Source organism: Thunnus maccoyii, chromosome 5, assembly GCF_910596095.1.
Source record: "Thunnus maccoyii chromosome 5, fThuMac1.1, whole genome shotgun sequence".
Classification (NCBI taxonomy): domain Eukaryota; kingdom Metazoa; phylum Chordata; class Actinopteri; order Scombriformes; family Scombridae; genus Thunnus; species Thunnus maccoyii.
Window position 1 is genome coordinate 24,380,201 of NC_056537.1, and position 23,983 is coordinate 24,404,183.

General features: G+C 41.4%; 1 protein-coding gene and 1 long non-coding RNA gene across 4 annotated transcripts; one reads left to right on the plus strand and one right to left on the minus strand.

Annotated features, from left to right (window-relative positions):
• Positions 1–1,296: 1,296 nt before the first annotated feature.
• Positions 1,297–11,667, plus strand: LOC121897803. The gene is made up of 3 exons (XR_006096291.1): positions 1,297–1,853; positions 1,966–2,239; positions 11,136–11,667. It is a non-coding gene; the product is annotated as an uncharacterized LOC121897803 (long non-coding RNA).
• Positions 11,668–13,356: 1,689 nt separating this feature from the next.
• si:ch73-62b13.1 (Carbohydrate sulfotransferase 1-like) lies at positions 13,357–22,848 on the minus strand. Of its 3 annotated transcripts, none has more exons than XM_042412288.1 (4): positions 22,838–22,848; positions 22,629–22,653; positions 16,102–16,273; positions 13,357–15,244 (listed from the first exon to the last, which is right to left on the minus strand). In XM_042412288.1, exons 3-4 carry the CDS (start codon positions 16,238–16,240, stop codon positions 14,115–14,117), a joined length of 1,269 nt encoding a protein of 422 aa, XP_042268222.1. In that variant the 5' UTR covers positions 16,241–16,273; positions 22,629–22,653; positions 22,838–22,848; the 3' UTR covers positions 13,357–14,114. The 3 variants fall into 3 exon arrangements, with proteins under 3 accessions (XP_042268222.1, XP_042268219.1, XP_042268220.1); XM_042412285.1 differs by lacking the exons at positions 22,629–22,653; positions 22,838–22,848 and adding exons at positions 17,529–17,686; positions 19,803–19,950; XM_042412286.1 differs by lacking the exon at positions 22,838–22,848 and having other exon boundaries at positions 22,629–22,711.
• Positions 22,849–23,983: the final 1,135 nt, after the last annotated feature.

Below are 23,983 nucleotides of genomic sequence, written 5' to 3' on the forward strand. Positions count from 1 at the left end.
TCAGCAAAATATTTTTCCTGTCTCACTAATAAAGACACTGACTCTCAAATAAAGGCAAAATGCCAAAAAAGTATTTTAAAAAAAGAAAGCGAATAATTGTATTTCCTAAAATGTCAAACTATTCCTTCAAAATTTGAGCATTAGTGTCTTGATTCTGTTTTAATTTCCTACACTACCAAGAATAAAAAAGTCCTTAAATTCTTTAGTATGATGTTTAAATGGACCAGCTATCAGTGATACGGAAAATATTTGCATTGAGTGACCCATTATTTGAGCCCTATGTAAAACTGAATTTAATAGTATTTTGAATGATAATATTTAAGGTAATATTTTGTCGTCTTTGATCATTTTTTCCACATATTATCCAACTCTCTCCCGCTCGTTAAACAAACAGCTCAAACCAAACATGTCTCTTGTATTATGTCTCTTTCCTGAAAGAGCTGCAGCTCCTCTGATGTAAAGAACTGGGAATGTAAAGAGCTGGTTGTGAAAGGGGTCCAGGAGCTCTTGAGTGATCAGATAGCTGAGATCCCATTAGCCGTGTTGTTAGACCCTGTAAGCCATGAATGCAAAGAGTTCTCAGCTCTGAGAAAAGAGGGACAGATGTATTCGGCTCGATAGTGGAAGAAGTGTTTGTTCCTATTCCCCAAAACATTTTTAAAACATAATTTTAATAAACAGTGGGTCACTGAGTTTATTAACTTTTTTTTGACGATAACCAATAGTTTTTCCTTTTTTATTACCTTTATTTAAATAGTCATTAATAACTGAGGCCGAGGAAATTTCAGCCATTTTAGCCGTTTTAACAGGTTTGTATCAATGTAGATCTACAGAGTCATTTCTCCATTGAGTAATGAAAATAAACAATTTCACATTTGTGGATATGGTATTTGTCAGTTCATTAATAGATTACTGTATAAATCCTGTACTACTACATGTAGTACGCATTGGTTGATTAAATAAATAAAGTAGAAATCATTTTTACAAATTTGTCTTTCTAAATTTAATTTATATTTTTTTTTGTTGTACAAAAATACTGAGCGAATCTAATAAAAAGTATCAACATGAAAACAGATGAAAACAAATTTTCCTTTACTTCAATTTCTTCTTCTTCTCTATAAACATAAAACAAATGTAAATAAATCTAAATCTAAGAGTTTGGATACTGTTCATCTTCTCCTCGGCTTTGGTATATGATGAAAACTCAATAATATTCCACAAAAAGGAGTGACTTAGTACATTTACTTTTATTAATTAAACACTCATTCACAACAAATTCCTCCAGATTTATCCCACAATGCATACTCTTAAATGTAACATGTTCCACATTTATTTTCTTTAGAATGAAGCCAATCATAAACATCCGACCACATTTTCTTGATAAATCTACAGCTGCAGAACAGATGTTCAGATGTCTCTATATCAGATTCACAGAAATCACTGTTGTTTAAATCTGTAAGTTACAGTTAAATTGGAGTCTCATGTATTCCTTGAGTCGATATGGAGATACTTCTCAATTTTATTGAACTTGAGATCTATAACCTGACATGTTCTTGTTCACCAGATTGAAGCTGAATATAATTGCATTGACCTTTACAAGCATTCACTGCTAGTAGGTCAAAACTGTGAGGAAATCTTGTTCACTGTTTGACCAAACTCAGAAACAAAGTTATTTGCTCTAAAAGTCTTCTGATTTATCTTCTTCTTCTTCCCGATTCAATGACAGGCTGCAACCAACGAAAGGCGCATTACTGCCACCTGCTGGAGTCATTAATGTTTAATGAGCACCACGAACACCCCGTTGGTTGATGTCCACCATCTTGTCTGCAGCTAGGTCCCTCTCTAGATACTTGGTAAGTGAGGAGATGGAGAGAGATCATCACCATTCTTGTCTGCTGCATCAGGCTTCGCCATGCCAAATTCAGGACGTGCTGTCTGCCCCTCTTCCTGTTTTCTCCTCAATAGACTGGATTAGGTGCAAGCTGCTGCAATCATGAGGTTTCTCTGTGGATCAGCAGGTGGCCGGACTGACCGGGTGGCTCTAATTGGGGGAGAGCAGCAGGATTCCCCCTCCTGCAAAGTCATGGCCTTCCCTGGTGGTTGGCTGCACACTAGCATGCTATTCATTACCCTGAACAAACCCTGAAGAGGAGCAGGAGGCTCTCTGGCTGCTTGGCCACTGCTGAACAAATATCAGACCAACAATGGAAGACGGGGAGGCAGTAGCAACAAGAGTCTGGTGAGACTCAATCATACTTTAGTATTAGTGTTTTACATTTATATACCCATTGTCTTTAAAGGGGCTATAATTGATTTTTAATAAAATAAATATATCAAATGACCTTGTGTAATGTCAGAGGCGTTGCTTGTAGTGATAAACCTACAGAGAATTATCACTTGGCTCTGCAGCTCCACTCGGATTTATGAAGCTTTATAATGAGTTTCAGCTCCTTGTTTAGCTGTCCGGCTGCAACTTTACTGTTTTGGTTCACTCTCCACATTGTTTTTGGCCACAGCAGTCAGCTGTTTAGAGACAAATAGCTCTAAAAATGAACTGTACACTCTCTTCTCAGCACCAAAATGGCAAATAGACACAGTTAGCAACTAGCTGGTGAACAAGTGGAGCATTTAGCAGCTAAAGAACCAGATATTTCCCTCAGGAGTTGATGTTTTAAAAAAACAGTTAAAGGAGAAGGGAGTTAAAGGAGGAGGAAAATATTGGACCTACATTCATCAGGTGGGCAGAAACACGGCTCCAAATGAATATTAATGTTGTAATTGTTGTTATATCAACTTAAAAGGATATGATACAGTCAGTAGGTGATTTGAGGGGGGATGCTATCGCTATCCCCCTTGCTAAGACATTAGCTATATCAACTTAAACTTAAAGGTGATAATATGTCAGTGTTGTGTTTACAGGTTGTTTCCGTTGCCCCCAAGTGGCAAAAAAACAAACAACAACAACAACAACAAAAAACAACTGTTAATACAGGTTTAAATCTCAGGATGTTCAACAGCTCCATATTTGTGTAGATTTTAAGATGCACTCCAAAAAAGCACTGTGATTTGGTTTAAAATTAAGGTTAGTTTAGGGTTATGTTAACGTTAAGATAAGTCTCCAGCAAATTAATATAAGTCAATGTAATGTCCTCTGAAGTTATGGAAACACGACTGTGTGTGTGCGTGTGAAATTTTTCCTCTGCAAACACTGCCCTCTCATTTATCATAAAGCATTATCAGAATCATATTATTTATGCACCAGTTTATTTTCCACAATTTGTAGCTTTTTTAGACCCAGGCTACATCTATTCATGAGAAACTTTGAGCCCCATGCTCCAGTCAACAGGAGCTACCCATTCAGTTATATTCTGGTGGGTTTTGGTGTTTATCAAAATAATGGAAAGTCTTTCATATGTTGTATGGCTGACACAGTCAGTATTCATCTTTCAGGGCCAATGAACACAAGATTTTTTATGGTTCTATCCATCTTTCAAAAAACTCTTTATATTATTATATTGCTATGGAAACGGTCAAAGCCAGCTGGACCATCCTGGAGTCTGTTTATCTTGTGTCTGTGAATTGATTATTTCCTTATTGAGAAAGCAGAGAGTGAAATTCATACTGAATAAAAGACACATAAAATATATATAGTTTACTGTACTCCTGTTAATTTCCTCTGTTGTTGATGCAGGATTGCAAATGAATATGAATCTGAATATCTATTGGAAATGTATTTGTATCATCTGTTTGAAAACCACCCATGAATGATCTTCAACTGCCACCCTTATGATAGCTAGATTATCCAGTTTTGTTCTTTGTGTTTCCAGACCGAATAGCTTGTCAGATTGTTTTCTGACAGAAGGGTCAGTCGATAATGACAGAGCACTGTGTTGGCCCCCCAATCAATGCTGTTTTTCTTACATTTCCTCAGGGCGAGCTGATTTGATAACTCAGAGATGTTGCATATTAGATTGTGTTGTTAAATATAGCTGTCATGTTGACAGATGGTGAGTGATGATATTTATTTAATTTTGCTCACTATATCAACTCTCCTCTTGTGAATTTGGGGACTGATACGGTGCACAGATGAAACACTGGAGCAGAAGGAAGAGCAAAATTATATTAAACTTTTTCCATAAAATCTCAGTATTTCATTGCTTTTCTATTTTGGGTACTTTGTATACTTGGCACTCAGACAGTTCAGTTCTCACCAAAGGCAGAGCTTCATGCTTTGGATGTGTTGGCTCAGATTATGAGCCTGGACATGTATTATTTGGCAATTTTTACTTAATTTACTAAAACAAGACAACATTTCTTCGTCTCCAAATTATTTTTTTTCTGCATTTTGTCCATAGCTCAGTTCATTTCTTTGATGTATATAAGTAAAGGGTTAACATCCAATGAGGGACTTTAGTTGCCAGCAGGCATGGGGCTCAATCATTTAAATCAAATTTTCAGAAAAGCATGCATAGGAGCCAACGCTTCTTGGTATCTCCTCTGGAATATATTTTTCTATTGGCAACGGTGGATTCACACACTCTCTCATTTGAGACAAGGCCATTTTGTTTATCCCATTACAGACAGGAGCTCTGATTCTGAGAGCTTGCTCAAAAATGTGATTTGCCCTGATAAGCCAATTAATGCTCCTTCATCAGTTTAGTGTTCAAATCCATTAAAGGAGCACTCTCCTTAGCAGTACAGAGGAAAGATGACTGAGTACAAACAGCGCCTCGAAAGACGCTCATTGATCTGGGGGATCGAGAAATAAGCTTCTCAGCTGAACATCAGTGACTGAATCTCAAAGAGATAAATCAAATTTCAAGTTGTTTTTCTGCAAGCTGGGGAATATACATCACACAGGCAACTTTGAAACTAAATGTTAAAAATTTTCCTTGCAACTTTAGCAGAAGTTTGTGGCTCTAAGTGGAAGCATGTGAACCCCAGGCTCAGGTGGGCAGAGGGCATACTAATTAATTCAGTAAGGTGAACCCAACAGAGTGAATTGGTCTGGAAACACAGGAGGTCTGTAGGGTGTATCAGGCCTAAACTGTCTACAGAGAGGCAGATGAGATGGTTCACATTAATTAAATCCACCATATGTTGGCACTCTCTTCACATCCCAGGCTGCATGTCCCACAGCACAGCAGATGCGACAAACTATCAATTGTTTTGGAAATGAAATCTATCAGGACTTGAACATGAGAGAGCGAGTGAATCAGCCAATCGCTGCTTCGGTCCTCGTCTAGGCAGGTTTTGCAGCTCTGCAGACATCACAGTTGTCTGTCTGAATGCTTGCCAAAGGGAGTGAGTAACATGTGGTCATCTATCCTGTTATCTGGTGCTTTGATCTTTGTATTAAAATACTGTTCTAAGAAGAAATATTCTAAAGTAAATGCTGTTTGAGTGATTGTTTTTCCTTTTGGTTGTTAATTGGAACCACGATTGCTACGGATGGATCAGACAGAGCAAAGATAACTTCAGATGGATTATTACAAGATTAATTTTTTGGTTTGTGTATGCAGTTATATCACACAATGTTTGTCTCACTGAAGCTCTTTACAGTGGCATCAAGAGAGTCCTGATCTGGGCCTGCTGCTCTGTTCTCCTCAGCCTGGGAGAAAGATAATCTCTGTCGGGAGCGTCTCGTCAAAGGAGTTTTCAAAGTCTTTATTGCCACTAATTAGATCGCTGTCTTTGAGAACCCCTGAAGGCCCTGTCAGTTGACTTTTTGTTGTGATCATCTACACATGGAGTTTAAAAAAAAAAGAAAAGAAATATTCTGTCGTAAATTTGCAGAGTGGAAGGACTCTCTGGATGCCTTGGTCGATAGCATCCTCATGGAGTAAAGCTTGATGGGCCCGTGGATCAATAATTCCTCAAACTGCATCAACAGGGATTAACTACCCCTCTGAGAGAGCTTCTCAGGTCAAAGCTCGGCTCATTTAACAGCTAATTAGATGCTTTCTATTGAGCATATGTTTCTTGTGAAGCATCTGTTTCAGCAGAACATACAGTTAACGCTGAATTTGCACATGCCGGTCAGTGGGAAAACTGTGGCCCTGCTTTTGCAAATAACAAATAGGATGTACGGCTTAAAGTCTATTTGCCTTAAGTAGCTTCAGAGTTCTCCATTTTATCTTGTTTTGATCAATAGTGGCAGATTGCCTTCAGTATATTAATTTACTTTGGTAATCTCAAATTGTCTACTGGAGTTTTAAAGCACAATTCCTTTTCAAACCAGTTCAAATAATCATGACGCCGGAGTGGAGCATCAATAGTCCCTCCATTACCTTATCAATTAAGCCGGCATGCCACTGGCAACTTCCTCTTCCTATTAGATTTCAAGACAAATGGTGCAGCAGAATCAGTTCTCTGTTCATTATTTGTCAGATACCAAACTAACATCTATCTGTGTTTTGCGGTAATCATGCTCCCTCTTGTTAATCTGGCTGCAGACAGTATCTGTTGTGTGTGGAATAATACACAGCCACAGAGTAGAGGAGACCAGACTACAGGTCCCTTCATAACAGACCCATCTGATTATATTTATGAAATTCAATTACTCTGACACAGACAGATGGACTTGCTGTCAGTGGGGACGCTCGTCATTTGTTAGCATCAGCGGACGTGTCAGCCCTGAGGTACTGATGGGACCGAAGCTGTGTGACTGGAAACAAAAGAAGGGAGGGAAAGAAAGAGAGCAAGAGAAAGATGGAGAGGAAGAGAAGGCTTTCAAGCAGGCTGACATACTGTAGCCCTGAAGCCTGTAGTCATTTAAAGGGCTAGTTTGTGAAGTACAAGAATTGAAGTGAAGTTGAGATGAGAAGATCAATATCAATCTTATGTCCGTGAGTTAAGTACAGAGCTGGAATCAGGGTGTGGTTACAGCTTAGCTTAGCATAAAGACTCGAAACAAGGGAAAACAGCTAGCCTGGCTCTATTCTTAGTTAAATTAATGTATCATTTACACGATGTGTGGGAATTATAGGCACCAAAAATAGACTAATTATCCTTTCACAGGTACAGAAACAGCAGCACAAGCCATAGTCAGTATCTGTCCTTAACCTTAATGGATAGACTCACAGTTTTTCAAGTCTGTCTTGAAACAACAGGCAGGTGCCCTAATGAAAATTGAAACAGGTTTTGCTTGCTATAATCATTCCCCCTGTTCATACTGACCATTAGAAGATCTCCTCCAGATGTGCTTCCAATTTAAGTGATGGGGGACAAAATCCACAGTCCTTGTTCTGAGCAAAAATGTATTTAAGTCTATCTGAAGATAATATGAAGTTGCAGCCGTCTGAGTTAGTCAAATAAAGTGGATATTTAGTGTTTTCCTGTTCAGCTGCAGTGGAAAGATTGTAACAAAAAGAGGAGATTTTGCTGAAGCCTCATATTAGCTTCAAACTTCAAATCTACACTGAAAGTGCATTATGATTATGGGATCTGCTAATAGCCAATATGAACAGGAGGAATGATTACAGCAAGAAAAACATGTCAATGTTCTTTTTTTATGAGTGTTGAGTGTTTTTTGCAGAGTTATCTAGTACTGATGTTTTGTCTGCCGATAGAGTTCAAGCTGAGAATAACTCCTGAATCTAAATTCTTTTCTCTTCCTTGTGATGCTGTTTTTTTTCATTTAGAAGCAGCTGGATAGCTTTGATTTTACAAACTGTAGGTGGTCACTTAGAAACAGAACAGTAATAAAGTGGTCAAAAAGAACTGAACACACATAATGCTTTATTTTTAATGGTCACATTATCCAGAGATATCATCCACTGAATGGCCTCCATCCATACAGCTTTGATCCTATGAGTGTTAGAAGCACAATGATTGGGTGTAACAAGGCTACCTAGGCCAACTTGTGCCCACACATGCCTTAAGCATGTTTCTCAAAATCCATAAATATTCTTCTAAAAGATTAATGAGCTGGTTGGTGTACTTTTGGACTTTAGCAAAGGACAGGCTAGCTGTTTCCCCTGGTTTCCAGTCTTTGTGCTAAGCTAAGCTAAATAGCTGCTTGCTCTTTATGTCACACAGACATAAGAGTGGTACTGATCTTCTCCTTTAATTCCAGGCAAGATAGTAGTCCTAAAATGTCACACTGTAAAAAATGATTTCACATGCCAGTAATTTAAAAAAAAAAATTTTGCGAGTTGTTCTCTCTCTTGTTCTGCATCTAAACTGAAGAAAAAAAGTGCATAACAACAGAAGTGGACAATATCTGTAAAAGACAACTTGTCATAAAATCAGCAGCAGTTTCAGGACACACAAAAACAGCTCACAGCCATCCCTGCTGATCTTTTTGTAGTCAAGGTCCATTTCCCCACTGCCTCTACTCCATCCTGTCTGTTTCTTTTCCTTTTCAACATATTGAAATTGGATGTCTCATATGCCGTTTCAATGAATATGAAATCTATTCAAATTAAACTGAAAGGAAAAGATACAGTACTTGGGCCTTTAATCCAACTCAATGCCGCTCTGTTCGGTGCCCTCTGTTGGTGAATAATGGATGAGTCTGAAAATTAAAGCTAGTTGGGAATTCATTGAGGAACTGCTGACAGTGGGGGAAGGGGGGTTCTGGGCAGGTAGAGGAAAACAGAGAGAGACGGGGGTTCAATGCAAAATAAGTTACTGTAGGTAAAAGCCAGACAAAGAAAAGAAGAAAATGCATGAGTCTGTGTGTTTCAAATTTGCCCCCAAACCTTCAAGCAAGCTGCAATGAGTGGGCTGGAAAAAACAGAGGCCAAACCAAACTCACAGACCAGGGCTGAAAACGATGATGTGCGATCCGATCTGAGCCTGCAGGGTTGTGATCACACCTTCCCCCTACTGCCTCTGTGATACTGCAGCCTACGCCTCATGCCGTGCTTTAGTTGTGTAAAAGACTTCCATAACAGAGGGCAGAAAATAAAATAAAAAATAAAAAATCCCACAGACAGTTTCACGCCTACAGTTTTCTGAAAGTGGAGCTGGGAATGAAAGGAAGAAAGAGATGCCAAACAGGGATGAGGAGGGGGTGGAGAGTTGTGGGGGAGGAAGTGAGGGGGCAGCGGACCAATACCCACATCTAAAGCATCTGAGTGTTGCTCACTAGAAAAAGGCTTGGACTTCCGGAAGAAAGACTCTCCTCAGGGTAAGATCCTTCAGAGAAGCCTGGCTCTGGCTGGTGAGGGGCGTCAGTGGGGTGTGTGATTGAACGCCAGTAGATACACTGATCTACTCTATTCTACTGAGAGCACCCTGAAGAGGCCAGGAGAACAAAAAGCCAGAGCTTTGCTCCGAGCTAAAGCACCAACACTCACATGGTCTTCATATGCATTTCCATTTACAGGAATCCTGAGCCTTTTTATCCAAATCTAAGCCTGTGCAGCTGTCACAATGTGACCGTTCATATGAATCTAGCAGAGACAAACTGAGTGAATATTCATTTATTTACACACCGAGGAGCCTCAGAAGTAGCCTGTTGTTACTCGCCTCATGCTTGATGCCATGTTATTTCTCAATTTCTCCCCCGAGATGAGCTCCTGCGACAGCTTCATTGTGCATCATGAAAAAAGATCAAAATAGCCCCAGCATTGCATAAGCTATAGATGCTTCTTCAAATCATAATTTCTATTGCCTGTTACTTCAGGTTGTAATATGCCTAATTACCCTTTGCAGTATCACAGCAGATAAGCAATCACTGTATGCCCTCATGGTGTGTGTTTTCCACCCAATAGAGCAATAAAGGACAAGGAGATCAATCGAGCATTTCATTATTGTAAAGATGTAAACCCATGATTTAAATCTTGCTGGCAGTTAAGAGAGGACCGCAACCCCAATAATATGTGCATACGGTGCTTTAAATGGATTGCTGTTAATGGAGCTTTTAGTGTATTCACTGATACATGAAATACTGTATAGTACTTGCTGTTGAGATTCACTGGTGTCTTTTTAAACTGCACTGTGTGAGACTGCTGACGGTGCTAAGTTTGACAGGGGCCGGCTTGCATTTATCTTGAGGAGCTCTACCCAAGATGCAGCTCCGCCAGCTGGCCTTTTGATGTTCGCTATGAAAGCCCCTTATTAGGATCAGTGGAAAACACAATAAATAATCTGCGAGTGGACTTGCACTGGAAACAAACACTGGGGAGAGATGTCATAAAAATGCAACTTTCAATACAGAAGATGTCACAGGCGTGCTGAAGGAATCTTTTTAGGCAAAATGTTCAGACGCTGTGAGAAGAGAGAGCTGAGAGACAGAGAGGTAAAGATGACCGATGAACAGCAGGGTTGCATATGGAGCATGTTTGTGTGTGTGTGTGTGTATGAACTGTGTGCATGGGGGGATATAACAGTATTTGAATGATGGGTGTGACAGAAGCTGATGTCTGCTCAGGGCTCGGGTGGCTCCAGTAATAAAGATATGATGGTGCAAAGTGGTTTCATTCTGTCTTAAATGCTCCTTAATCTCTCTATAAATGACTTTGGCTTCCAGTAAGGAGAGTGAAAAATACAACGTGTTTGTGCCGCTGCTATTGGGATTTCTATGGCTGTGTCAATAGAGAAAAAGCTGCTCAGCTTTAATGTTAGGAGGGCTTGATGTACAGTTTTTGTGCATGATTTTTTGTACATTTTTATAAAAAACATTTATGTATGATACAGTTCATGTATTTATTTTCTTGAAATTACAACTTACAGTAGCTCTTAGCACTTAGGGGGCTGAGAGAAATGATAAATATTGTGTGCTGCGAAAAGCTATCTCTAAGTGCAGATGTCAGTCTGATACAAAATAGGAACAGCCATTTCCTGATGATGTTTCTCTGGTCACCAACAGCACTTTTCACAAGTCACTTTAACTGGATTGTCAATATATTGTGTGTTCTGCTCTCACCAGCCTCTTTCTGACCTTTCTTAAATCAATGCTATCCTATAAGGGGGCGATTTGTGGTTCTCAGCCTCTCCTCTGCTGGGTGTCACCTCTGTCAAGCCTCTAACAGCCACATGTACATTATAGTACATGAGCATGAAAGCACAGTATGTTTTCGTATATACACAAAATGACAGTAATTTGGATCAAAGCATGTGTTCATGTGTGAGCGTGGCAGCGGGAGAGCTCATAATTTTCTGTCTTTCTGGCTGCTTGCCCATAGGAACCATAAAGAATCGACCGTGGGATAATGAACCTGGATGACACACCTGCAGCTGGGGGGGCAACGCCAAGGACGTCTGACAACATCCTCCTCTCCCACATCTCATTATGACCAGCGAATGGTCAGGGATAGTGATTACGGGCGGGCGTTGAAGCAGAGCAGAAGGGGGAATTACGCGATAGAGCTGATTCCACCGACACCAACTCAACAGTGGTGCTGGAAGGCCAAGAGGGTGCTAATCAAAACACTGTTAGAAGCTGGTTCACACTGCGTCTGTGACCTGTAGTTGTTAAACTGGCAATGACGTCGTGATATTCATCTATCTTGAATTATAACAGCAGATGAAGTTTGGTTCAGAAAAAACGTTACTTTCCAGCAAGAGACATTTAAAAACAAATAATGTGTCTTTTGCATTTGAATCTAATAAAGACAATAAATGTTACTGTGTCACATTGATTCTTTATTGATCCCTGCAATACTGCTCACAGTGAAGACGGGAGCGCAGCAGTGGAGATTCTTGCCTACTCAGGCTTTGAACCATAGACCTCTCAGCTTGAAGGTCTAGCTCCTCATCGTCCTAAAAGCTTGTATCTTCACAGAATATTTAGTTTATCTTGATGCTTTTTTAGTTGATTATTAGTTATTATTATTAGTATTTCAACATTTCAAAGTCTCTTTTTTCTCTCATCCGCACACACGCAAATCACACATCGCCGCCCAACTGATTCCACATTTCAACCACCCAGAATGAGCTGATGCAAGAGGAGCTTATGCTTACATATAAAAGGGAAAAACACATGTAAAAAACAAAGTAACATCTGAAAATAACTCTGATTCCAAAAAAAGAAGGAAGTCAAAGATATAAAATGGTAACTTCATCTTTTAATATCTTGGTTTGAATTTTATACCATAAATGTGTTTGAGCTCCCCATACTCTGACCTCTGCACCTCTGTTTTGGATGTCCAGCCAGGACAGCATAGATTAACTGTATGCTATTTTGCATTTTCCAATATCAGCATGCACCTCATATTTGTAACCAGTATTGATAAGACCTAAATTTGTCAACACAGTTAAGGAGACAGAAAGGAGTTGCTGGTATTGAGTGCAAAGAAATGGGTAATTAGCTGACGGCTGACTCAGGCCACTTGCAGCTTTGTGTGTCAGGGAGGGGATGGAAAAACCGATGAAGTGCATCTCCCTGGGTGTCATAAAGCTTTGCTTTATGACCAGTTTGTGTAGCCTTGCAGATTAAGTTCAAAGAAAGACGGCCGCTCTCTTCTCCATGCATCTTAAATCCTGTTTCTCCTCCGCTGGATCTGTAGATCAATTCTTTGGGCTGCGCTGAGATATCCCTGGTGTCAGCAGCTATAGGGCAGCTACAGGAAGGATAGGGAAGCCTGGGTGTCTAAAAATACATTATTAAAGGGACAATTTCACTTCAGATTTAATAGTCTTCACAGAGCAGCCTGACCGTTCCACTCAAATTGCATACTTTCCTTACTCTGGAGTGGCTTTCTTTGGCGGCATAAGCAGTAAAACTCATAGCTCCCAGTGGGCTACCATAGGAAGACGCAATGCTCGCATTTGAAAGGCAAGAAAATCACAGTCAATCGGTGGTTCGGCTATGATTCATGCAATGAGTTCTCCCTCAGAAACTACTTCCAGCATTTATCTCAAGAGAGCAGCTCTACATGGAAATAAATGGGCTGGTGTCTGGAGATGACACGCTTCCTTTCTCTGTTTAGACACAAAGACCAATTTCAAATGGTGGGAATGGCAGAGAACCTGCAGCTGTCTAATGTGTGACTGTACTCCGCTGCAGACAGCTGTTACCACCAAATAATACTTGTATTATTCTTCTTAGTGTTCAAAGTTAGCTCAAAATGAAGCACAGTTGGTGCAGCGTGTGTTCTCTTGCATCAAAAATATGTCTGTTACTGCAGACACATCACTAAGATTGAAATTTGGCTGAAAGACAGAGAGAAATACAGCAGGATTACAAGATAAAAGGCAAAGATTTGCACCATTCTCTGTTTTCAGCCCTAAAACTCAAGCACTTATCCATTTTCCTTGCAGGAAAAAAATAAAAATAAAAAAAGGCATTAAACAAATGTGGTTGCAAAAAGATTTCAGCAGTGTGAATATGTATTACTTACATATGAATAATTTATTGTTAAAAAAATCTAAAAAATATAAACAGTATAGTTACACTGACAAATATGTCCACTACACAACATTTGCACACTTGCATTGCAACAGTTAACCAGTATTAATAGTATTTAAGCATTTACAGTAAAGAAAAAAACAAACATATTCTCATATATTCTGAACATCTTCACTTAGGAAACAGAGCTGCTGTGTGCTTCAGAAGATTGCACTGGCAAAGATTTTCTACCTACAACATGTGACATTTTAATCCTTTTCCAGAATGCATTAGAGACACTCAGGAGACAAGCCCTATAATTTCTTTCTTCTTTTTTCTCTTTTTGCAAATAAACCCCCTCGCTTCCTGTGTGTCTCACCTTCAAGAAAATCACTTTTTATAAGACTTAAGGTCAGATTTACTCTGAAATTGTACCTGGATTCTTTGAAGTGTCCTTTTTTCCTCTTTTAAACCCAGTAAACACTAAGATGATGAGAAAATTAAATAGTGGAGAAAAAATAAAATAAAACTAGAATACCTCAAGGTTTTGCTGTACAAGTAAAGAGGGGTATTCTGTCAACACATACAGCAGTATACACTTTAGTTAAGATCAATACCTTTTCTGGCATCACACACTCTTTAAATTTGGCACTTTTAATATCTAACAAAACCATAAAAAGTGAAAATATGAGTGATAATAAATTACTTTTTAAATTATTCAAAAATAATATAAAATACATTCATTATTTCTGTATGACAGAGGGGAAAGTCAGCGGTAATAAATAAATAAATAAATAAATAACAGTGAGATTAAAAAAAAAAAAAGAAATCAAATCTACCATGTGACCGGCTGAAAGGTCCGGGGTTCCACTAAACTATGGGAAAGGTTTCTGAGTCCAGCTGCGGAGTGAACTTGCCTGTATCCCAGCAGAGCCAGAGTGTCATTACAAAGATTCTGCACAGTCCTCACGATATCAAAGCCGAGACGAAGCCTCCAGCTCTCTGCTGTCGCTCTGGAGTCTCTGGTGGTGGAATACCTGTAGTTCCACTCAGACGGAGATGACACGTTACTGTTGGTGTTCTTTGCGATCCACATCTGCACCCTGTCCTCCATCTCCAGCCCAATGAACCTGTAGATCTCAGCAGCCTTGTCCTTTGGGTTGAAAGCCAGGTCCTCATACCGCACCAGCAGGTAGCGTCCCCGCAGCCAGGCTGGCCTTTGCAGGCCTGTTTCTGCAGAGGCCGCCATGTCCTTACAGGTGCTGGTGATCTGTGACAGGTCCACATATCGTGGCTGCCGTCCTGTTGCATTCCATATTTTCCAAGCACGAAACTGATCTGAAAACGCCATCATGCGTGAGGCTAGGATGGCTCTGGGGTCCCTCACCAGGTGGATGATCTTCAGGTCCAGACGCGGATCTTCAGTCAGGGTGCGCAGGTCCCCCACTTCAGGGACCCGAACTGTCTTTATGGCTATGTGTTCCCTTGACAGACATGACATAGAGGCCAAGGTGAGGTTCAGTGCCCCGCACTTCTTAGGACACCAGGTTTCATCAGGTGGATCAGAGCCCACTCCATCCCCTCCTTCCAGGCACACAGGAGGGGAACAAAGGGCGTGGCTGGAGCTTCGGCGGAAGAAAGAACTTGTGATGTGGTCCTGTGGCTCAGGACGAATATAGCTCTCCATAAAGTGAAGGTCGCAGGTGTACAGATTGAGGAGGAGGTCCCTGTATGCTCCCAGTAGGGCCCGGCGGTCCAAGGTGCGACGCAGCCTGCTGCTGGAGTTGGTGAAGGCCTGCTGGACGTGGTAGAGAGGCTCAAACACATAGAACATCCCGGGGTGCTGGTTGAGGAGCTGACCGGTGAAGGATGAGCCACTGCGTGTGGTGGCAAACAGCAGGATGTGCTTCCGAGGCGACTCGACGGGCATCCAATTGTCATCGCACAAAGCTCTCCACCTGGAGTCTTGGGGAAAGAAAAGTTGTACGCTTTACTGACAATGTGATTTAAATTTAGCCATATTTGATTGTTTTTTTATTTCTTTTTTTTAAAAAAATAAAACGATCTGTTTCAAGTTCTGACAAAAGAGGATTTATTTCACTTATTTCAGCTCATAAAAGTGAGAGTCCGTTTTCGCCATAACTTCAAGCCAGGAGAAAGTAAACTCCTTAATCAAGCCAATAAGGTTTAAATAATTTAGAGGGTAAACATGCATGAGTAAGTTTCTTGTCTGCCGGTGGGTTACCGAGGGGGTTTATGAAATGGCGGATCTCTAAATATAGTGCAAATAGCTAACATGTAATTATGGCTGATGAGGAGTTGATTGCAAAGGGGATGTTACTTTTGTACACAGGAGCTCCGGCAAGCTACAGCTGCGCTATGAGAGGGGGATTAATGGAGATAAATTGGAGGATAATTGTCAAACGAATTACACATATTTCATTTCTCCATCCTGCCCACTTGTTGGGAATTCCCTCGTTTAATGATCTGCTTCCCTTTTTTCTTTTGCTTCAGTCACAGTGTGGTGCCACAGCTTGATTCTCCAGCTTAGATATTCTGTCTTTACTCAATCTCTTTACATGATGCTTTCCTCCAAACATTAATCACAATACAACATTACTAATATTACCAATTAAGGTTCAAGTGTGTGCCCTCTGCTGATGCTGCTCATTCAAATTTTATAAGAGAGCATGTTTTTTTTGCATTAAATATAAGCGTATATTCATACATGTCTAAACTTTATACTCTCCGGATTTTTGCTGTGGTCTTGTAGACAGGAAGTTAAGTTTGTAGCACAGTCTGGACTTGCTGTTGATTTGTACCTCGGTGATGTCTGGTCTGGCAGTGGTAGGATCCCTGACAGGGTCCAGACAGCGAATCCCTCAGGGTGCGGATGGCCGTGTACTGGACTCCCAGAGAGGCACACACCAGCAGCAGCACCGTCTTCCAGGAGCACTCCATCCTGCCCCCCCCTCTGGCTCTACATCCTTCACTCTGATGCCACCAGGGAGACACACACACAATGAGATGTCATTTTGATCTATTTTTTCCATCTTCATACATGTGTGCAGCTTTTGCTCATTCACACCTGCAGGCGTCTACTATTGGCCGCTGAGCATCTATTGCTGGAGAAGTTGGGAGCCTTGCTCCAGGGCACTTCAACAGTAGAGGGTAAAGTATGTCACATTAACTTTCCAGATTTCCCCTGCCAGTTCAGAATATTTTATCATATCATTTATGTAACAGAATGTTCTAATTAGCATGTTATGTCCCTTTTTTTACCATACAAAAACAGAAGTGTAGAAATGACAATTTGTGGTGTTACAGAGGGTTATTTATGAATTTAAAAAAAAATGGATACAATGTCTTTGTAATTATTGAGCTTTAGAGGTGCTCGTAGGCAGATTTTTATATCTATTTTTTAACCTTTGGACAGAGCCAGACTAGCAGTCTTCATACAATGCTAGCAGGTTGCTGATTGTAGCTTCATATTTAAGATGTGAGAGTTGCATCAATCTTCTCATCTATCTCTTGGTAAGAAAAGAATAGGAGTATTCTCTAAAATGTCAAACTTCTCCTTTAAAACACATTTGAAGTGTTTTTTTGGTTCCAGAAAAAAGGTTGTTGTCTCCACAAGGAGGACAAACAGACAGCACCTTGTAGTATTTCTAACGTAAGTAGCTTAAACGCTTTGAATAAACAGTTTAAAGGTTGTGGATTTGTTTCCTAAAGGATCCATTGATTTTCTTCAGCAGGAAAACACGACTCAAAGGTTAGACCACTGGAAAATGGTAGCTGTAATGTGCCCATCTACAATAGCTCCACTATCCAGGATAGGATACCCTGCACACAGTTGCATAATTGCATTTCATTTTTGCTTTCCTCTCTTCTGGGTAATTAAGCCTCTAAGCCCAGCAGAGAGTTACATATCCACATAAATATAGCTGTCTTCACATAGATGAGTGGAGAAGTTTCCTTTGTACACTTCCGAGTTCTTTGCCACTGGGCATGAAAGAGCGAAGGGAGATGTGATTTTCCAAATGGATTTAAAAAAAGAAAAAAAAAGGTGCTGCCATCCATTTGTCCCTCTGCACCAAACTGATGGTAGGTAATCACATGAGATCCGGGCGCAAACTGTCTCTCCATCACTCAGAGTGGCTGTGCGGAGGCAATCACCATCAAAGCTACAGGTATATATACATCATATTACTGACAAAAATAAATATTGCTTTCCTGTTTGCTTCCTTACCCTCTTTCTGTCACTCTGTCTTTCCAGTCTGCCTCTTGTTCATTAATGATGTTTATATGTCCCTGGCAGACTCATATCCTCAGGAATGTATCACACTGAGCTGAGATCGGCTTTTGATGTTCCATTAATCACAAACAGTGCAAAACCAGACATTTACTCTGTGGGTGAGGGGAAGAGAAATCGAGCTGACATCATGAGCCATTCTGTTTGAATACGGCTAAAAACAGCAATCACAGAATGAACTCATCGGGGAGAGAAAAACTTTGTTTCTTAGACTAGTAGTGATAGCAATGAGGACACTGTACTGTATGTCTCTTGTCTCAGAACAACTTTAGAGCAGCTTTTCCTGTTTGTGTGCTTGTTGATGGACAGGAGGGAGAGGAAAGGGCAGAGAAATATAAGCATGAATGACTGCAGATAATGAGAGACTTTGACCAAGCTTCTTACCATCTTTGACACTTAAAAAAAAATCTGTCAATTTGACTGTCTTGCCATTCATACCCTACTGCACAGCTGGCTGACCGAGGCACATCATACGATTCCACAGTGACAGGTTTTGTTTTCCTCCAGTCATGATCAGAGCTCCTCTGCTACACACCCTGCTGCCCTCTCGAGAATGAAGACAGATGCTTCAATGGATTAAAGCAATTTGATTTGCAAGTCCTCCTTTTTCCCTGGCTTATAACTGTTCCCGCATTGGGACTCGACACCAGGAATAATAGACACTCTGTCAACAGCTGGAAGGGGACTGCAGGCTTCAGGTGGTCTCTGTTTTTGTATTCCTCAGTGCTTACAAGAGGATAAAAGCCTCAGGGACAGGATCAGCCACAGATTACACTGTGCAGTGCACGTTCCTCTGGCAGGTTTGAGTTGTAAATTCAGTGAGCACAGGCGTTGCTGCTGAGATAACATAGCTAGCAGCTAAAGTGTTGGAGATAATGACATTAGTGCATGGTGCAAGGAAAGGCAATTGCCTCTGTGGAAAATGAAGGCAACAAATGAAGTTAGAAGTTAGTGATGAGGGTGGGACTGAGGGATCTGGGATGGAAGCGATTGAGGGAACAGTGGGTGAGCGACAGTGCCAAAGATTTTTCTATTAAGGCACCTCTGTGTGTTTTCAGATCCTCTGAATGAGGTGAGTGAGGCTGTTTATTGGCAAAGCCTGGTGATCAGTCCAAAGAGTTGAGCAACAGTGGCAACACTAGGAGTTCTGTGTCTCAGTTTGTTTTTCTTCATCCTCCTTTTCCTGTCCATCAACACACACACACACACACATACACACACACACACACACACACACACACACACGCACGCACAGAGCGCTGCAGCGCACGGAGGAGCTGCAACTGACCCTGGGTTACAGAGGAGCTCCTGCCATCTACATGATTCCTCCAGCTCTCCTCTCTCTCTCTCTCTCTCTCTCTCTCTCTCTCTCTCTCACACACACACACACACACACACACACACACACACACACACACACACACACACACACACACACACACACACGGAGAAGAGAGTAAGGAACACAATGAAGAAAAAGGTCAACTCTCCGTCTGATCTTGTCCGTGATTATATTTCCCTGATAAGACACCGCGCATTGTTCTCACTGTGTGGTTCATTCACAAACAGCACAACAAGCGAGCGGATGGTGCGCGATGTTTGAGCGTAAAATGAAAGATGAGAAATGAAATGAGAAAGTCACGTAGCCTAAAGTTTAGTGATGATGAAATTAGAGTAATAGAGGAGAAGATGGAAGGAATAAGAAAAGAAAGCTTCAACTTGAGTTTATCCCGCCTCTCTTACAGCTACACGATCCTGTGGATGTTAAACATAAGAAGCATACATCTGCATCTGAGAGCACTGGAAATTAATCTGCAGTAACTGAAACACTGTAAACTCGAGTTATAACCGATAATTATCTGTAATATTGTTGCAATAAATGTCAGAACAACAAATATCACAACAAAACTGAGTCCCTGTGGAGTATTATGGTGGAACCGCAGCCGATAAAGTAAGACGAGGTCACTATAAACACACCACTGAGTACCACGGACACACTTGAAGTAGCTGTATGGGGAAAAAAATAAAATCATTGACACATTTACTGTTTTATCTCTACACATCCTCATTATGATGTATGATGGCCAGATTATCGCATCTTGTTTGTTAGATAACCGGTTAGGTTGCAGCTCGGTGCGCGTAAAATGCACAACAGATGACGGCTTTGACCCCCCCCCTCCCCTCACAAAAAAAAAAAAAATGTTACCTTACCATGAACGCGCTCGATCAGATATTTTCCAGGCCAGTCCAGTCTTCTACGATGCATTTGTAAAAGTGTGTGTTTGTGTTTGTCTGTGTGTGTGTGTGCGCGCGTGTGTGTGTGTGTGTGTGAGGCGGAGGGAGCGCTGTGTGCTGCAGCCGGTGTCCAGAGCCGAACTGGATTCAGTGCCGGAGATGCGCCATGGATGGAGAGCAGCGAGATGCTGAGTGGGGAGGTATGTCTCACCCCTCCAGAGACCACACAGGCTACTGGAGCTGAGTCTAGATTGGATGGAAGATTGCCTTGCCGTGCATTACGCTTTGATGCTGGAGGGTACGTTTCATTACGTGGGCATATGTGTTGGACACATGTGATCTCAACAGGCAGTAAACAGTGAGTCCAACTATTATATGATTCTTCCTTTAATTGTCTATTTGACATGTTTGCAGGTGTAAGAGGACCGGACATTTCTCATATTTCATGAAGGCAGCTTTCATCAGCTCCTGGCAGGCATCAACAATCACTTCAGCATCCCACCATAACCATCAGAGTGTCATTCCTCCCTCTCTGTCACTGTCATGCTCTTTTGCAGGGATTCTCACTATACCCTCAAATGGATCACTACACACTCATAACACACGCACGCGCACGCACACACACACACGCACACACACACACACACACACACACACACACACACACACATGCACACACGCACATAAACACGTTTCCCATGAGATTACAGTGACACAATGACCTCTATTTTTCCTCATTCCAGTGAGGATGACTGCTATCATCAGATATGTGCTGCTGACTCCCTGCTGTGGAGGGACGGGTGCCATATCATTGCCCCCTGGGGCTTACTGTGGGGTCAGATTTAGCCAGTGACAGCTCCATTACTCCTGGGAATGGGGTCGATTCTGTTTGCGGTCTTTCAGATTTATCTCCTGCTGTGGCAGTGTCATGCTGGCTAAAAAGTGTGTCTTTACTGAGATTCGCAGAGAAAATTGGTGAAATAATGGCTGTCTTTGGATTTTTCTACAATTGGATGAGTTGCCAAAGCATAAGGATCCTTAAACTTTCTCTCAGTGGGGGATTAGTTGTTCCAACTTTTCTGCCCTTATCTAACCTGTGTTTAAACCTTTCAGGCAGTGGATACACCAAAGCTAAGGCAGGCTGAAATGATCTCAGAATTGGGAACCAGAGGGCTAGAAGTCTACCTACGCAGATACAGAACAAGCTTTTTCTGGTGATATGAGGCTGCAGCATATTATCAGCCAAAGGTTTTACCATACAAGCACACATACAAAGGACAAGAAGCTGCCAAGAACGCCTAGTGAGTGATACAAGAGAGTCCTGTCCTCCGCACCTCTCTGCGCTGATCCCTCGCTATGCCTGCCTACAGTACAGCATCGATTCCCCAGCTCTGAGCAGCCGATCGCCCCCACACCTCCTTGGCGAGATGTGAAACAGGCAATAAGAAAAAGTTGAATTTTCTGTGAGCGAAAGCTGAATCCTCCACGGGGCTCCCTGTTTAGCTATACCCACATTTGTTCCCCACCACACACACTTTCAAAGAGCACAAAATCAAACGTGTACACATGCATTAGAGAATTGGAGTAGGCTACCTTTCATTTTTCTTTTCCGGGACTTTCAGGCTCTTAACTATCACACCTCACCAATCTGCATTCCCCATATCTCTATGATCCACCCTTTATCTGATCTTTAACATGACAGCAGTCTTTCATCATAAAGTGGATGGAAGTGTTCAGCTGAAAACTCTCCACAGTTCAGGATAACCGTGTCTTCTTAACTGACTTAACTGACTGCTTTTCTGTGTCTGGGCTTGCTTGGCAACTTCTGCTCCACTTTCTTTTAAAGACAAGATCTGTCAATCAGCTTGTCACAAGGGAAAGCAGGTCTTGCAAAAGTTATCTTAGGAGGAGTTTTGCCTGTGGAGGAAAGCTAGTGTTTCTGCACACTCATTTGAGGGAGCGAAGAGCAGCCCCCTTTATTCAGCCCCCTCCCCTCCCTCCTATAAGTGCAATAAGCAGGTGAAAAGAAATCTCATCTCACCCACTAGTGTGCCAGCAGAGACAGCTAAATTTAATTCAGCAAACAACCAGAAACAGGGCACTCCAGCACGCTTTCTCTATTTCTCACTGGCACTAACAACATCTGAGAAATTCTTCACAGTCATATTGTCGCTTGGACAGTAATAATGCCATGCAGACACACAACTATTTCATTTAAAGGAATAGTGTGACTTATTTGCTTCATGGCGGGGAGATGGAAGAGAAGATTGATACCAGTCTCATGTTCATCTGTTAAATATGAAGCTACAGGCAGCACCTGGTTAGCTAGCTTAGCATAAAGACTGGAAACAGAGGGAAACAGCTAGCCTGGCTCAGTCCAAAGGCAATAAAATCCGCCTACTAGAACCTCTAAGGCTCACTAATGAACAAGTTATATCTCATTTGTTTAAACTGAAGTTGTGTTACACTATTTCTTGGCTGGGACCAGTTGCCAGGCAACCAGTGGAAACTACAGGAAGTTACTGGTCCCAGGCAACAAATAGTGTGGCACATAATGGTGAAATGTCATTTTTTGTCCTTTAGAGAGTGTAATGCTGATGCCCCATATAAAGGGCAGGAGATGCTGTTTGGCAATGGCAAACTTTAAAGAGGATGTGAAGGAAGCAGGTCAGAAGGCAGTGCAAAAAATATTCATGAAAACACAGGAAATGAAAAATAACTTGAGAAATGAAACAAGTAAAATCTCAAAGCAAGCTGTCAGTTACTCTCTCGTTCACTCATCACAGCTGACCAGTGACTGACCTTTTACCCTCTCGGCCTCACCTAACTGGAACATGCTCAGGTTACCACATGGTGAACATAGAGAATAACATTAGAACAACACTGATGTAGAATTTCTCTGTTACTGCTGACAATCACAATTTTTCTAAGTTCACACATGCACAGCGATGAGTGTTCCAAATGATGCTGAATGTCATTTACACCACAGGAAAGTTTTATCAAATTCCTACCTCACCTTGACAGTACCTCTTAGTGCAGCTAATGATGCACACCTGTTGTCACTATGACTGATTAAGCAATCAGTGCTGACATCACAAAACACTTCAAAAAAGGAACATATCACAGCAGGAGTGAAGCCCTTCAACAAAAAAATAACACAAACTACTCAACTGAAACAGAACTGATGAATTAACAAATTGGACTGAAATGATTGATTTTACACACACACAAAGAGAAACACTAGTGCCGTTGGGAACCAGGGCCTGGTGAAAAGGGAGACCTTTTCCCATTTCCAGTCTGTGTGCTAAGCTAAGCCTCACATTTACAAGTGATTACCTAAGAGTAGTATCAAGCTTCTCATCTAACTCTTCCCCAAAATGATTTCATTTAATAATGTAATCATCAATATATGTATGAGGAGGAATTATTTTAATCTGCTCTAATTTTTTTCAAACTCTGCTGAAGGTTGGGGTTTTTTTGCCTGATATTTCTTGACTGTTTATGGGAGGTCATGATTGAATTCAACAACGCTGACCCCAATCAGACTTAGTGTCTGAGTCTATTTGATTGCTTGTTATCCTGAAGCTCGCAGAACTCCTGACCCGGCTCTCTGCTGTCCTGTTCAGTGAGCCACTTAAGGAGACGAGGGTCATCTGGCATAAATTTGTCTCACCCGTTCCATCACTGGCTGTTTTCTATGACAACTCCAAATTACACAAGTAGTGGGCCGTCTTTATAAACCCAAGCATTCAGCTAACATTTACCCAGCCGTGGTGTTCCCACCCTGCTTGCCAATTTTGCAAAGGCTTCATTTATTAAATTTAGGCAGGACGGGTTGCCAGCCGAGGTGCCTTGCTGCTGGCAGAGTGAGAGAAATCCGTTGACTGACACACGGGGTGATGAGAGGAAGGAAGAATGTGGGACATGAGGGATGTGAGAGACAGAGAGAGAGATTACAGAGGAGAGGAGGAGCGGGAAGGGGGGGAACGATAAAGTTTACACACACCATCTGTGCATCAAAGGTGTGGCTGTGCCGCGTTCACGATGCACGTCTGTGTGATTGTTTTTGAACGAGAGATCTCTTGAATATAGATGGTCTCATTTTCACTCCCCTGTCTTCTGAGATCTCCCATTCTCTTTTTTTTTTATTTCAGCTT

Excerpts from the sequence above, each read along its gene's own strand:
- si:ch73-62b13.1 (XM_042412288.1), bottom strand. The coding sequence starts at position 16,240 with ATGGAGTGCTCCTGGAAGACGGTGCTGCTGCTGGTGTGTGCCTCTCTG. Across the intron at positions 15,245-16,101 it reads CCAGACCAGACATCACCGAG|ACTCCAGGTGGAGAGCTTTG; the intron begins GTACAAATCAAC and ends TCTTTCCCCAAG.